General features: G+C 33.8%; 2 protein-coding genes across 3 annotated transcripts; both read left to right on the top strand.

Moving 5' to 3' along the window:
• Positions 1 to 2528: 2528 nt before the first annotated feature.
• LOC131855381 (uncharacterized) lies at positions 2529 to 4517 on the top strand. Its single transcript, XM_059206652.1, has 2 exons — positions 2529 to 2579; positions 3378 to 4517. Exons 1-2 carry the CDS (start codon positions 2529 to 2531, stop codon positions 4515 to 4517), a joined length of 1191 nt encoding a protein of 396 aa, XP_059062635.1.
• Positions 4518 to 6124: 1607 nt separating this feature from the next.
• On the top strand, positions 6125 to 16445 carry LOC131855275 (spliceosome-associated protein CWC27 homolog). 2 transcript variants are annotated; one of them, XM_059206523.1, is made up of 10 exons: positions 6125 to 6317; positions 7256 to 7364; positions 7603 to 7703; positions 7966 to 8116; positions 8673 to 8862; positions 9342 to 9472; positions 10437 to 10671; positions 11009 to 11203; positions 15496 to 15618; positions 16295 to 16445. In XM_059206523.1, the coding sequence occupies exons 1-10, from the start codon at positions 6276 to 6278 to the stop codon at positions 16443 to 16445; spliced, it is 1428 nt and encodes a 475-aa protein (XP_059062506.1). In that variant the 5' UTR covers positions 6125 to 6275. The 2 variants fall into 2 exon arrangements, with proteins under 2 accessions (XP_059062506.1, XP_059062505.1); XM_059206522.1 differs by lacking the exons at positions 15496 to 15618; positions 16295 to 16445 and adding an exon at positions 12198 to 13085.
• Positions 16446 to 16835: the final 390 nt, after the last annotated feature.

Here is a 16835-nt window from a genome sequence, read left to right as displayed (position 1 = left end):
TTTGCAATTTCAATTACATAAAAAAAAATATTAAATTCATCGATTACAATGTAATAGTTTGATTATAAATACCTATAATGTTTTATCAGTTACATGTGTAAGATGTTACAGAGATAAGTCACGTTGAAAATGATTGTGAAAGTACTGGTTCAAGTTTGTTAGGTGAAACCGTAATGGAAGTGTTTTAATAGATATAGGAAAGTTTGTTTTGACAACTGTAGAGTACAGAAAACTAAAGGGCCTTAATAAAAAATATAGAAATCTGTGTTTATTTTCAAGGTTTATTTTATGTAGAACGTCCAAGGACTTAAAAAAATTAGGACATATACTGGGAAAACAGGACGGTGGGCGACTCTATGCTATAATACCAATGATCGCAAATTGAAATTAGAAGAATGTAGAAATCAATCGCTAATGAGACTTAAAATATGGTTTACAGATAGAACATTAAATAAAAATAAATAGAATAAAATTTGAAGGAATAATTTATTACAATATAATATATAAATAACATCTTAGTATACGACACTAGGTTGTCCAGGTCTAACATCTAGGTTACCACCTACGTAATTCGACGCCAGACCTTCGTCTGTGGTCAGACCGGGCAGTTCATTAACAATACCCACATTATTGTCACCACAGCCGCAACTCGCTGCACCATTGCCATATGTTGGTATACTGCCTTCAACTGCTACAGTCGCTAAAAATGGTAGTATTCCGGTCACCATAACAGGGCCTTCGATTACCAAATTGTCTGAGTAAACAGACAATCCAATAGGTTTGTTTGGAGAAGAACTGGCAACTGAAAAAGTTCCACTATTAGATGTTGCAATGCCATCAAATTGGGCGCCAATATTTGGTAATAACTCTTCAGAGATTACAGTACTTCCTAATAGATTTGGTGCATTGTTAGCAAGTGATACAGGGTAATTTCCCCCAACTCGGCTTGTTACTCCAAAGACATTTGAATCGAGATTGTTTGCTAAATTTGTATTTCCAAATACGGTAGATCCTAAATTAGTATTAATAGATCCAATGTTACTATTTGCAAGATTGTTTACGAATGCGTTTGATGCCATATTGTTTGTTGTTATCCCATTGTTCGCTAAGTTGTTTGTTAGTATGTTTCCGTGGTTTAAATGTTGGGAGTTGACTATCTGAAATAAAGAATATAACAGTTAATTATTGTTATTATTAGACGCCCTTTAGGTCTTAGAAACTTTGCCCGGGATACTCATAAAGTTTGTTTATGTTTTATGAATTTTTCTCTACGTATTAACCTTATGTAAAGTATTGGAATAAAGAAATATGAAAAGAGACTAAATTTTGTAATTATTAGAAATATTTTGAAAATCTTTTATACGAGGTAGGTAGGTAAGGTTACAAAACACAAACACTGTCAGCAGCAGTTCATTAATTTTAGTATGAAAACTGCAATATATTGATATATCCACATTGTTTCGCGATAAGTTGGTTCAATTTGATGTATTATATACCTTACTTATAGTTTCGAATACCTACTCTGTACGACTGTATATAGATAGTAAAAATTTTATACCTGAGCTAATATAATCGACGAGAAAAAAATAAAATGTTTTGCCGCCATTATTTTAACCTTTGCAAATAGTTTTGTATCTATATTATATGTAGGAAATTGACTAAAAATTTGTCTGATCACGTATTTTATATTATAATCTATAATATATTACTAAATATTATATATAGCAAGAGATATAAGTAAAGATAATATTATGTTAAATTTTGTAATACAACATGGTGACATAATTTTTTTTATTGTAGCAATATTACAGGACACGGAAAGATGGGTGTATTGTTTTTGCAACAAAACTGGTCAATTGACAGTTTGATACGCTGATTAACAGTTCCGTAGTAATATATTTTGATGTACTTTTAATAGTTTTTTTTGTTGAAGTCCTACTACTATTTTTTTTTTATTAATTATCATTTTAATTAATGATAACGACAAATTTAATTTAAGTAGGCCGTAGGTAGGTAGATTACATCCTTGGTGATCTAGCAGTTTAACATCGCCTTGCTTCCGATGGTGGCAGGTTCGATTACTCTCACGACGCAAACAGGTGTATTAATGAGTATAATTGTTCCTAAGTATTATATATGTATATTCATATATTATATGTATATTTACCAAAAAAAACTTTGAGTAACTATTTATGTCAGTTGTCTAGTACCCAAAACACAAGCTTTACTTAGGTTGGGGCTTGATAGTGAAACTTGTATAGAATTATTTAAAAAAAAAATTTGTGCGCAAAAAATTGAAATCTGCAAAAAAAAAAAATACATGGAAATACAAAAGACGTTTACCATCAGATGGGCCGTATGCTTGTTTGCCACCTACGTGGTATAAATAATATGACTCATAAAGGTTTCTTGCCTACCTTTTGGTACGGAACCCTAAATTAAAATATTGTTTCCAAAGCAGACACCAATTACAAAATTGTAGAGCCCTATAAATACGTTACGTTGTTATTATTTTTATTATTTGAAACATGACACGGTTACCCATTTTAGTATTATGTCTCCAGGCATACTGTATTCAGGTAATTTTTATTATAATTTAGTATAATTATATTACAGTTTTTTTTTAATAATAATGGGATTGCGCTTGGTCTTACCTCATCTGATGGTAAATGATGGCAAGACCTAGGATGTAGCGCGCTTACCCAGAAGATATCTATTCACAATAGACTTGAAGAATCCGGGGTTGTATTTCTCCGGGAACACAAAAGCTGGAAGTGTGTTCCACTCTTTAGCAGTGCGTTACAAAAGCTAATGATAAATAATCGAGTAAATAAGTTTGAATTGGTTTGTTATTGGTATTTGAAGCATCGGAAAGTTAGTCAATATATTTAGTTTAGTTAGTCTCGGCTAGATTTAAGATAATGCCCTTTCGGTGTAAGTTGAGATAGTATCTGCACGACGCTTTCTTAATAATAATAATTTTCCAAATAACACTAAAATAATCATTTTTTTACCCATAGAAGGCTTTATTTATATATTTAATGATCGATAATGGAATGATGTAGCAGTCTGCTTTAACGGTATACTCTGATGAGGCACCAGTGGAGGATAGTAGGATGAGAATTAATGTAGTTTAGTTGACCGATCGTTGCGATTTCATCAGGAACTGACCGCGATGGTTTCCGAGGCGACGCGTGGAGGTCAACCTGGCATGGCATATTACTAACAATCCTCTTCTGACATAAAAGTAAAATGATGTATGTTATATTAGACATGAACAGATGTCTGCAATAATTGTACTTACACGAGCGGGGTTGGGGCGAGACATTAGTGTAGTGTAAAATGATTGTCTAATATTTGTGTATTATTTCTTTCAGAATGCGCTCAGTCTTTGTCCATGTATGGAAGGGCTGATGGGAGTGGATCTTGCAGAGAGATTCCTTGGAAAGCCTAATCTGGGTGCTAGCTTAGTCAATACCGAATTAGCTGCAATTGGAACTGGTCCCTTCCCAACCTCCAGTTACGGTCCTTATGGTCCCAATTTAGGAGCTGGTATAGTTGGTGCGGAAATCGCTGCAGCTAACCTTGGAGGATATGGTGGACGGGGCATCGGAGCTGGCATAGTTGGTGCGGAAATTGCAGCTGGTTTGAACAGTGGTTTCGGCCCTGGATATGGTCCTGGATTTGCTGGGGCTGAAATTGCCGCTGCTGGCCTCGCAGGTGGATTTGGTGGCTTGGCTAGTGCTGAAATAGCAGCTGGTTTAGGGAACGGGTTCGGACCTGGTCTTACTGGTGCTGAAATTGCTGCCGCTAGTCTCGCAAGTGGATATGGTAATGTTGGATATGGTGGTTTGGCTGGCGCTGAAATTGCAGCCGGTTTAGGTGCGGGTCTCACCGGTGCTGAAATTGCCAGTGCAGAAATTGCTGCAGCTACTCTTGGAGGAGGTTACAATGCAGGCTTAGCTGGTGCCGAATTAGCAGCTGGTTTAGGCAATATTAACGGATTTGGCGCTGGACTAAGTAAAGCAGAACTCATTGCTTTGCTTTTATCAAAGGGATCCAATGGTTATGGATTTGGAAACGGTTTATCGAAAACGGAATTAACTGCTGCTTTACTTGGGGGTTTGGGTGGTCCTAAATTTGGTCCTGGTTATGGCCCTGGATTTGGACCTGGTCCCATGTATGGCCCAGGGTATATGCCTGGATTTGGGCCTGGATTTGGACCCGGATTTGGACCTGGATTTGGGCCTGGATTAGGTCCGGAATTAGGACTCGGCTTTAACCCTGGATTTGGCCCTGGATTCGGTCCTGGATTTGGTCCCGGATTAGGGCCGGAATTAGGACTCGGAATTAACCCAGGATTTGGACCAGGTTTTGGCCCCGGATTAGGACCTGAATTTAATCCCGGATTTGGCCCCGGGTTTGGACCCGGCTTTGGACCAGGTATTGGTCCAGGCTTTGGCTCAGGGTTTGGATATGGTCCAGGCTACGGATATGGAACCCCTATGGTCTATTGAAAAAATGTAATTGTTCAATCTAACAATGTGACTGACACATAAAATTATTATTTATCAGATTTGTTATAACAGTCGTATAAAATAAATTTGTTATTATAAAAATGTGTTTTACTTTTTTTATTGCGGTTTTAATTCATTTCTTGAAAAGGTAATTCAAATATAGGATAATACAGGCTAACATCAATATTATTTTATTTTCTAAAGTGCTACAAAAATTAAATATCAAATTTATTACATAGCTCAAAGTCAGCAATTACTTCCGGCTAATCTCTGAAATGGCGGGACTGATTTTGACGGGTGACTTTTTTTGGCAGGTAGCAGATGTAGTAATGAGTGACTTAGGCTAGGTATATATATGTATATATATTTTATTCTAGAAATATAAAGTTAAATTCCACGCGGACGAAGTCGCGTGAACAGTTAGTATTTTATATAATTGTAAACAAGCTGATGGCCCACCTGACGGTAATTGCTGAACCTCGTCTATATAAATCAACAATACTACCAATATTATGTTATCATGACGCCCATGTTACCACTCATGCGGTAAAGCTGTAAAGGCCAGCCGCGGCCAACAGCATTAGTTGTTCAAAAAATAAAACCACTCATGTAATTGTTTTTCCGGGGGACTGAGATGCTATGTAGAATTTTTTTTTATTAACTCGTTTTTACAGTAATAACATAAGAAATACAAGAATAATTTACACATTAAAAAACGGAGTCAATGTGGGCCACAACTCAGCATAATGCTGGAAATATTTTCCAGCGCTGACTTTCAGTTGGGCCCACAGTACGGACGCGCAAATATTACAATTAAAAAATACATATACATTAACTTAATAAATCAGATATTATACAATTAAAATAAAAATAATAATATCAAGAGAAAAGTATATAAATAATAAAAAGTAAAATTACATATTAATAATCTTAAATAATCCTAAAACGTTATATACGTAATGGATAAAAGAAAAAATAAACAATTATAAAGAAATAAAATAAAAAAAAATATATATATACCCACAGTGATGCGTACGGTGCATTTTACGTATTCTAATAACGGTATCGCAGTATTAAAATAAAAATATCCATAACACTCGCTCTCTGGTACCAGCAAATAGTTTCAGCCAAGGAAAATGTCGCCACCCACGCGCCTTTAGTGAATCCTTTATCGTTATTATCAATTATTTTTTTGAACTTGTAGCAAATGTTCTTTAAAATGCTTTCGGAAAGTATATTTTGTTTTCACTTCACGCATAGGTGGTGGGATGTCGTCATATCTTGTGAATTCACTGCCTTAATTCACCCTAAGAACCTCGGTTCCTGCTTTTAGAATTCTTTCGTGAGCATTAATTTTATAGACATTGAAAACTTTTCCCTGGAACAATAGTCGTCATTGATTTTAGCTGTGTTTTAAAATCACAGATAATACTTTCAATGAAGCATTATTGAATCAATGACTTACTATAATCGAATAATCGATTACAATTCACATTACATTTATGACAATATTACCTATCCCACAGATAACATATAATCGAATGACATTATCTGTCACTGTGAGCACAGAGCAATTTTATTGACTTTTGACTTAAGTCTGTGACAATTTTCGTTTGTGTTTGTATTTTATTTTACGTCCTTCATCTTTTAAGAATAATATTCGACTTATAAATAAAAACTAAATTAAGTTACATTATTCCATTTTAAATTTTAATCACTATAAGGTTTATCATCCAAATATAAAATAAATGAAGTAGAATGAGTAATATATACATTCAGGAACCGCCCGCTTTAGGCAAAGTGAGTCTGTTATCTTACGATTTGTAATTCTTAAATAAATAATATAATACATAAATGTAATGTACACTAATTGTATACATATATATGTCTCCATTTCCTTATAATTATATTTAACTTAAAAGTATTATTGGATAAATAATAATAATATATAATAATAAATTCATTATGAGGCCCTTTTTGAAATGAGAATGTGTTCAATACACTAAGGGACACATTATGAATGTTAATAGTCATCCTATAATAGTTTTAAATAAGTAATTAATCAAGTTTGTTTACTTGGCAATATAGAAATAGTTTATTATCTAAAATGCATATTAAAAAATAATGATAGCCTATGCTTTTCATGGTGTACTCTAAAAGTGATGGAGTTCTTCTATAACTAAATATATGCATGTTTTTTTTTTCCTTTTGTATCTCGCAATCGGCTCACCAAGCCTTTAACAGATTTGTTGTGGGACTGTTGACTGGTGAGACATGCATGTTTTTAAACATAAATCATTAAAGAGAAATTCTCAAAATGGTAGTCAGGACTGTAGCAAAATCTGTAGACAAAGTAGCCAGAAAAACAATCAGCAATTTGTAAAAACAAACATATAACAAAGGTAAAACATATGTAATACTAGCTGACCTCACAAACATTGTTTTGCCAATTACTATAAAAAGATAAGGGTTGGTGATAGAAGGGTGAAAATTTAAGGTTATATGTATTTTTTAATGCCACATTATAAAAAAATAAAAAACAATGTTTTGACCAAAATATAAGAAAATATGTTAGGGGTGAACAACCTTCATCATTAGGGGTATGAAAAATAGATAGTGGCAGATTCTCAGACCTACTGTATATGAAATTTCATAAAAATTGGTCAAGTAATTTCAGAGGAGTATGGTAACTTTGTGACATGAGAATTTTGTATATATAAAAATATAATGTGTTGTAGGTTTTATTGAAGACAAGCGCTGGAGACATAGACATTGAGTTATGGACAAAAGAAGCACCTAAAGCATGTCGCAACTTCATACAACTGTGTATGGAAGGATACTACAATGGTAGGTTCTAGAACAATCTAATACTAGCTAACAGTTTCACCCATTAAATTTATAGCCTATGTATATGCTCAGCCATAGGCTGAGCTTTCATGTATAAGCTACATTACTGTCAAGTTTCATCAAAATAAAGATAACAAAAACTCTGCTTACCATGGTATTAGATAGCACTGTGTTAATTGCCCAGGGTTATTTATTATTAAAATTGGTAGGAATATATTATTATATTACTTTTTTACAGGCACAATTTTCCATCGTGTGGTACCTGGATTCATTGTGCAGGGTGGTGACCCAAATGGGGATGGAACGGGAGGCGAGTCAGTCTATGGAGCCCCATTTAAGGTAGAGTAATGAATAATAATTTTTTTTCTGATTGTAAAAGCGAGAAAAAATATTTAGAAGAATAGTCCGGCCATTCCATTGGAAGCAGGATCACGTTAGGTATGACTGGGGTGGTAATAATGGCTGCTAGGAACAGATCAAGGTGACCAATTTAGTTAAATTTAAATTTATATTATTTATTTAAAATAGCATATGACATTTTTGAGTGAAAGGAAAAAGCCAGAGGCTGGCTTGCGGACTATGAAATCAATTTTATTTACAGGATGAATTTCATTCTCGTCTTCGTTTCAACCGACGAGGGCTGGTTGCGATGGCCAACGCTGGTAAGGACGACAATGGATCGCAGTTCTTCTTCACACTCGCTGCAACTCCTGAGCTTCAAAACAAACACACTATCTTCGGAAAGGTTACAGGTCAGTTGCAAAGTTGTTTTTAATGCAACTAATGTATAGAAGGATATTACAATGGTAGGTTCTAGATCTGTTTAATACTACCTCTGCCTGCGGTTACACCCGCCTGAAATTTATAGCCTATATGTTATTCTGAAACAGATTAACACATATATAAAATTTCATTAAAATTCATGCAAAATAATTAACTTCCAGATTGTAGTCATTTAGTGTGGAAACTTGACTACCGCTATTGGAAGCATTACGACCTTCTATATTGGTGATCAAAATCCGAACGTTATTTGAGTCTACACTACTCTACACACATATATATTGCGACATGTGTTTCGCCTCTGAACGAGGTATCATCAGGCAATAGAGTATGGATATAGCTTGGAAGTCTAGTGTTGGTTGTTCGATAGTGGTTTGGTCGCTGAACTAAATACCCGTCGAAATTTGATCACCAATATAGAAGGTCGTATCTCTTCCAGAAACGGTAGTCATGTTTCATCACTGAATATTTGTGTTCTCACACATGCTAATCATAAAATACTTTACAATATTCCATATTGTTTTACAGGGGAAACAATATACAACGTGTTGAAGTTAAGTGAGGGTCTAATAGGCCCCGACGATCGGCCCGAGCACCCCCAGAAGATCACCAGCACTGCAGTGTTGATTAACCCATTCACAGACATAGTGCCACGGGTTATAGAGACCAGTGTTGAGGAGGCGCCTAAGAAGAAGAAAAAGGAGCGACAAGGGATTAAGTTAGTAGTCTCTTTTATTTTAATATATTTAACTTGCCCTGTTTTGGTAGCTTGGTGTTTGGAATTTATATCTTTAGTTCTAAACTGAAAATTTACTATCTATATGTAACAGAGAACTTAACAAATAAATAAAAATTCTAATTTCAAATAGTGCTGTCCCACCTCATTTCAAGGTTATATATATCTTTATACAAAAATTCATAAAATTAGTTCAGTGATTTAGTCGTGAAGGCGTAACGATAGAATAGCTCACAGATGGCAGAATTTTTTCCTAATAAAATAAAATTATATGACAAGTAATGTCATATGATTTTATTTTGCACAGTTCGCACTAATATCTCTATAAATTACAGCTCTTGTGTTATTCTGATGTATAAACTATATTATTATAAAGTTTCATTGAAATCTATTATATGCGTATACTTAACCACTAGACTACCGACGTCAAATATAGATCATTATATTTTTATTATAACTAGAAATTTCGGCCTACTGTCGTTCGGAGAAGAGGCGGAAGAAGAGGAAGGCGAAGCACAAGAGTACAGAGGGAAGCCGAAGTCCACGCACGATCTTCTAGAAGACCCTAAACTTAGCAAGAAAACGGCGGCCGGTAAGTGCTAAATATCAATTATCATGGTTAATAAATATCGTAATGCTGACCTTATATCTCCCATTCTTGTCATGTTTTACAAAAAGTAGACTACAAAATAGTCTGCATGGGTACCTCAGTCTCACCTATTAAGGACGCCAAACAGCTTGTTTTGTGAGCTGTGTTTCGGTTACAGGGTACAGATTAACCTTTCAAATGTCTGTAGTCTGTCGCAGCGACTGAAAGTGAAGAGGCGGTATGCGCGTGCCAGCTGTATTTTTTCAAATGTGTTTCAATCTTATTTTATTTTAAATAAGGACTAAATTGGTTAAAAAGAAGTCTCGGCTTTGCGGGCATATATCTGTGACAAAACGGTAATACGGTTTAACAGGGGCGCACAGATCTGTGTCAAAACGTTCGAAGGATTAAGCAATGAAATTATCTTATATAAGAGGCATGACATCTAAGTCCTGTGGATTGGCAACCCATGAGTGACATCACGGGTGTCACATGATAACATGATGTCTATGGTGCTGTTCACGTATATAGGCGACGGTTACAACATAACATCAATTGGGCCGTCAGCATATTTGTCATTATAATCAGTATATGATTAAAAAATGAGGTAATAATGTGAGAGCTCATTTAGTGTTATTAATAAAAATTTACATTAAGCGATGTCCTGCTCCCTCAAATATATGATGTACTAGCTGTCCCGTGCAACTTCGTCTGCATCACACTTACTTGACATTTATCATTATATTTCGCCCAATTTACATATCTTATTAAATTATAGCCTATATGTTATTCTGATGTATAAGCTATATTAATGTAAAGTTTCATCAAAATTCGTTTAGTAGTTTTAGCTTGAAAGAGTAACAAACATCCATCCATACTCACAAACTTTCACATTTATAATATTAGTAAGATATTCAACTAGGAGAGCTTATGAATAAATCAGTGATGGAATGTTCTTTCTTTACAGAATTAGAATTGGAAGAACAAATAGACAAAGAAGAAACGAGTGCAGAAATAGAAGAGAAGAAACAAAAGACTGCAGAGGCTGTTAGTAGCATAAGAGGGAAATTAAACACAAAAAGAGAAAAGAGTCCAGAAGTTGGGAGTAGGAAAAAGAAAAAGAATGATACAGACGGAGAAGAGAGTTCAGAGGAAGAGTATTATTTAGGGAAAGACAGAGATATGGAGAGACAAAAAGAGAGGTTGGTATAATTAAAAATATGTTAGAATGTTAATGGATTTATATTACTTTGTATTTATTTCACTTCCACTTGTAAAACAAAATATATTATATATTGAAACTACTTGATAAATATTGTATAGTGTAGAAACCTCACTACCGCTACTGGAAGCGTTTCGACCTTCTCTGTTGGTGATCAAAATCAAAGACAGTGGGTAATAATATTAGTACATAGTAGGAGTATAATAAAAATATTAATACAATTAAATTTGACATTCATAAGTGGCCAAAATGTCCTACATGAATATTTTTTTTATTTGATAACACTAATATATTCTTATGTATATTGTTATTTTCAGAGATCGCATAAGAAACGAGATAAAACAGCTAAAAAAAGAGATGAAAGGTCCCAAAGAAGAAAAGAACGAAGAGAGTAAAGAAGAGAAGCAGGATAAGAATTTAGAAGAGGATAACGAGATGTACAAACAGTATGTGGAAGAGCAGGACAAATATAGGAAGATGAAGGAGAAGATACCGAAAAAGGGTGCAGCCAGGTAAGTTATTATTGGTTATACATATCGTAACGACTCTTATCCCAGATGGGGTAGACTGATGCAATTGTCGACGTCGGCAATAGCAACACTTAACATGCACATATTTCTTTGAGAATATTTGAATCCAACATGGCAGGAAGCGATCTTACCATTGTCCCTCGATTTAATCTTAGGTTTGTTATTGGTGTTTTTGTCACCAAGGAGAATTTTTTTTGGTGTCAGCCTAATTTGATCAACCTTTGAGTTTTGTTTTAATGAGATAGTAACTAATACTCTACGACGCTCTGAGCACAATTACTTATATTCATGGTATTTTACGTAAACAAGGTCCCGGTTTCTGCTTGCGTCCTGGAGCTGAAGTTCTAGGGTATATTTACTCCTTAAGTAAATGGATGTTATTGCCAATGATTAAAGAAATTGAACCTTAAAATAATCACTATAAGATTTTTAATTGTATATGAAATATACAAGTCCATTTAGGACGTAGTATCATAATAAAAAGATAGTAATATTATAATGTATCATGAGGACAATAATATAATATACAGTATGTCAAGACAATTCACACAGCGCCATCTAGTCCCAAGCTCTCCTTACCTTGTGTTATGAGTACTAGACAACTGATACATGGTTACATTTTTTTAAAATAAATACATATTATACATAGTAAACACACAAAACAATCATACCCATGAATAAAAATGTTTGTACCGTGCGAGGAATCGAACCCGCGACCATCAATATACCACTACACCACCGAGGCTGTCAAACAATCGTAGGCTACTTATATCTTAAAAAGAAACAGACGAAGTTTCGGGTAACGGTTACACAGTAGTTATTTTAAAATATACATGCGGTATTTTCTGTATTTCTTCAATGTCGTAACCTTTTTTTTATTTTAAGTTAATTCGTATGTTCCTGGTGATAATTGTGTCAAGAAATTTAGAAGAATAAATTTCAAGAAATGTCTAATTGAAGAACCAACGATTTTCAGAGCCCGCCGGTCGAAGATCATTAGGAAAGCAAAGAGAAAACCGTGGGTGAAGAATTTGTACGAAAACAGAGATTACCCAGATAACTATACGGATAAGAAGTTTCTAGAAGATTTGCGAAAGAATATTAACATTGAAAAAGTGACTTTACTGCAAGCTATACAAGGCTCATTCCGGGTTGTTCTACGACTGTGTTTGTGTGTACTATATGCGATTGTGTATGTGTATATGTATAATAAGTTCGTGCAAACGTACACAGTGATATATATATCGGCTGCAGTGACTTTGATATGTCACATGTTATATATTTATTTAGAGGGAACAGCTACTCTGTTACACGTTAAAACTGTTTTAATATATATCGTAATAGGATACCTGTTATCGCCGATATTTCATACGTTAACCGATACGGTTAGTACCGATACAATATACGCATGGGCTGTTATTATGATGTTGATACATCTGATATTTTTTGATTACGACGTCGCCGTGGCGCTAGTATCAAAATCATTATCAATAAACGCAGCTATATTCGCCTCTATGTGTCTAGTATCAAGATTATCAACGTCTTTTGACGCGTTCATACTGTTAACAGTTTCTGTGATATTATTTGTATTAAGTCCGCAATTGTTCAAAGTATTATTACATACTAGGTTATTTTTACCGTTATTTTTTATCACTTTACTTGTTACTTTCGTGTGTTTGTACAGCGTATCTGTTACGTTGTTCTGTTATTTTGTACTAGTTGTTATTATATTAAGTATTTACTTACCGTTCTTGTTTGTAAGATGGCAAGTCTACAAAGATAATAAGTACGGGCCTTGGGATGAGGCAATCATTAATGACTCTGATGATTTGGAAGAGGTCGTTGGTGATATTTAAATGTTATTCAATGGATATATAACTGAAAATATATGATGACATAAAATTATGTTAAATAAGAAGTCATTTACTATTTTTGTTTTATTTGATATAAAAGTGGTACAGAATAGAATATATTTATAATTTTATTGCTCAAAAATGTTACACACTAATTTTAATAATGAAAATAAAATAGAAAATTCCATCATAACAATATTCAATTGTCATATTATTTTTAACCAACTTCTAAATAGTGAAGTTTTGATTTTGACTGCATTTTTTGTATATACATTACGCTTTTATTCTGTGGATTATTTTAATTTATATAATACAAAATGGGTATTCTAAATTTATACAGGTATTTTAGGTTATAGGAAGAAATAATTAAATATTGAACTGGTGAGTGAAAAGGAGATAGAGAGAGAGAGAGGAATAACAAACGGCTTTGTAAAAAAGTTTCAGACTTTTATAGACGTAATTTGTTGTCTGTATTGTGTAAATGTAAAAGAGGTTTAGTATCAATGATACATCTTTTATAATTGTAATTGTCTTTGGTTTAGTTATGCATAGATGAGTGTTCTTTTATTAAATACTAGCTCAGATGCCAGATTCATATCCCTATCTTTTCATTGAGATTGGATTTAATTCAGATGGAATAAATTTTAAGAGAATTGGTAACATAAAAAGTGTATCAATGTTTGTTTTGTGTTATTACTTTATTAAAGAAAGTAAAATATTTTTTTATATATATCTTCTACGTACAGACAGCAAAACCAGTTATATATTATCATATGTATAGAAATTTTATATTTTTAATGTATGAAACCATCAAATTTTTGCCAATGTTTAACATATAATTACTGTTAGATTACGAATCCTTATAAAGGAGAAATATAAATAGAGAGTAGACTGTAGTTTGTAGAAATAAAATAGTTTATGGAATGGAAGGAGAAATACGATTTCGCCTAGGAAGAACGTCTTCCACACTCCGAACACTCCATAATAAGCAATAGTATCAACAAACTTACCTTTGCTCAGAAACGTCGCGTAACGACGTGTAATATACACACTCTACACTTTAGATTTGATTAAAAACAATTATATTAAATCAATTAAGTCACTGACATTCTTATTTTAAAACAGTAAACATACGAAGCGTCCTTTCTCTTTCAGTTCTTATTTTGAATTAAAAATTGTGCTTCGAAATTTAAATGATCACTCACTTGTTGTTATTGATGGCCAGTATTAACGAACTCCCTTCGCTCTAGTAGGTCGGCGATACAACCTGCTTATGCTAAGGTCTTCGAAATACGGAAGAATTACTAGATTTTTATGTGACGTCACAAAGATTGTTCTTCATAATTTAAATGGCCGCATATTTTTATTGGTGGCCAGTATTATCGAATGCATTTCGCTCTAGTAAGTCGGTAATAATACCTGCTTATACTATGGAAGTGTTCGGAAGACGGAATAGTTACATTTTAAGTGACGTCACAAAGTGATTCAATTATTATGTGGTAGTGTATCAGTTTGTATTAGTATTATTTAGGGCACAAAATAAGAACTTTAAAAAGTGTTTTATACATTTTTAATTTTAATAAATAAATGTACCAATGTTTTGCCTTTTCTTTAGCTCTAGCAATATGACATGAACTATGTATTGGAATGTATGTAGGAAGGGCAAGCAAGCGGATGACCCACCTGAGGGCAATTGGCAACCATAGTGCATCCTCTCAGCATACGCTGAATCGAAAACATTCGCTGCCAAATCTATACATATAAAAACCTGTAAATATCAAAATTAAAGCGGTTTACTAGACTACCGAGGTCGTCAAAATTAAGAATAATATATTTAAAAAAAAATAAGTGTATATATACACTTATTTTTTTTAACCATAGCCTATTTACATATACAGCACTACGGATATCACGCAATCACGTGAGGCTCGTAGTATGCATTGCAATACTTAAGGACTAAGATGTAATGCTTCTGATACTTCAGTACTCTGTAATATCATTACTACCCTTCAAACATTTAAAAATGATTAAACTTCTTAAACAAATATTAGGGCATATTGTGAGTATGTTTATGTGAATATATGTATTAAACTGTTTTGCTATAGACAAGGTACTGAGCAGCGATTGGATGATTATATTTTGGTTTTATATTAATTTGTCTGTAAATATATATATAAAAAAAACAGCAAAAAAAAGCAAGCTGCTGCTATCGGGGAAAATAGGTGCGACAGGGGTACCCACACAGATGACTTTGTACAAAGTGTACGCCAGTAAGATTTTTCTATGACAGTAGATTGGCAAAGGGTGAAATCAAATTCGCAAAACAAGACTAGTGTAATACTAATACTACTAAATAAAGTTTGGGGACCTATATGCCCTAGCCAATATTAAGTTTATTTTGAATAATTTATTTTGTTACAGAGAAAGTTTCACCCTCGATTTGCTGGCTAAGTTCAAAAACAAACTTCACGCCATTAAAGAAAAGGTACAGACAGAGGGGGAGAGCGAAGAGGTGAAAGATGATGACGTTAATACTGATGAATGGTGAGTACTAGATTATATATTTCTTCCATTTAATTTACATATATGTTTTAAAATATTTAAATTTATTAAATGTGATGTGATAAGAATGGACAAGATAAATGAAAAAGTACATTAGAGGAAGTATGAAAGTGTCGAAGAAGTAGAAGAGTTGTATGTTGGACTCCAGTCTCTGCAATTAGCCTCTCATTCGGGCCGTTGTGCGTGAGTAGAAGAGTTATCGTCCGTCATGATATAGGTAGTGTTAGGAGATAAAAACATCGCTCCTAAGAATTGAAGGATATTCCTTAAATTCATGTCCCAGACGGGTCTGAAAAAGAGCGAGCACAATAGATCTATGTAGGTCGCAGTGCTACAAGTCCAAGCACCTGACAATAGCCTAAACCCCCAATAAAAAAGGTATGTAATGCGTAGGAATTAAGAGAATATTTTAAAGAAAGTACTACATATGAATGTGGATGCTTATAAGGGCAGAGTAAAGCCGAATAAGAGATGGATGGACTGTGACAGATGATATAGTAAGAGATGAATGATGAATATGAATAGAAGAGAAAAACATGTTCTTCCTTATCCCATTTATTTGGTGTCGGACCAAATAGATGGGATAAAGAAGAAGCAGATCATGATGATATATGTTCTGTTTTCTTGATATTTTAAATATGCAACCTTGTTTGTTAAGGCTCGGCCACACGCTCCGCTTCGAGGATAAAGGCGCAGTGTTAGCTAAGGACGCGTCCACAAAGAGTGACGACTGGTTCGACATATACGACCCGAGGAATCCTCTCAACAAGAGGAAGAGAGAGAAAACCGATAAAAAGAGTAAAAAATAAATATACTGTTGTTTTTAGTATTGGTTTTATTTGTGTCACTTGTAATTTTAGTACTGTTTATGTCACAGGTCAGGTGGAAGACTGTATAAGGTGGTATGTTGGCGTCCTAAAAAGTCGATGTGCTCAAATGAACAAGTATTTCAATATTATAAATTCGAAATTTTGTAATATGTTTGTTACTTTTCCACGCATAAACTACTGAATGAATTTTGATGAAACTTTACAGTAATATCGCTTATACATCAGAATAGGCTATATTTTTTATAGAAATATATCGCGCCTAAACACAACTGCGGGCACAACTAGTAATATAATAATAATAACAGGTCAATACACGCCAATTCATCTAGTGCCAAGCTAAGCAGAGCTTGTGTTATGGGTACTAGCACA

Source organism: Achroia grisella, unplaced genomic scaffold (assembly GCF_030625045.1).
Source record: "Achroia grisella isolate CSIRO2021 unplaced genomic scaffold, CSIRO_AGI_Agris_v1 utg1360, whole genome shotgun sequence".
Classification (NCBI taxonomy): domain Eukaryota; kingdom Metazoa; phylum Arthropoda; class Insecta; order Lepidoptera; family Pyralidae; genus Achroia; species Achroia grisella.
Note: the sequence above shows the minus strand (reverse complement) of the source record. Positions and strands in the feature narration are given on the sequence as shown.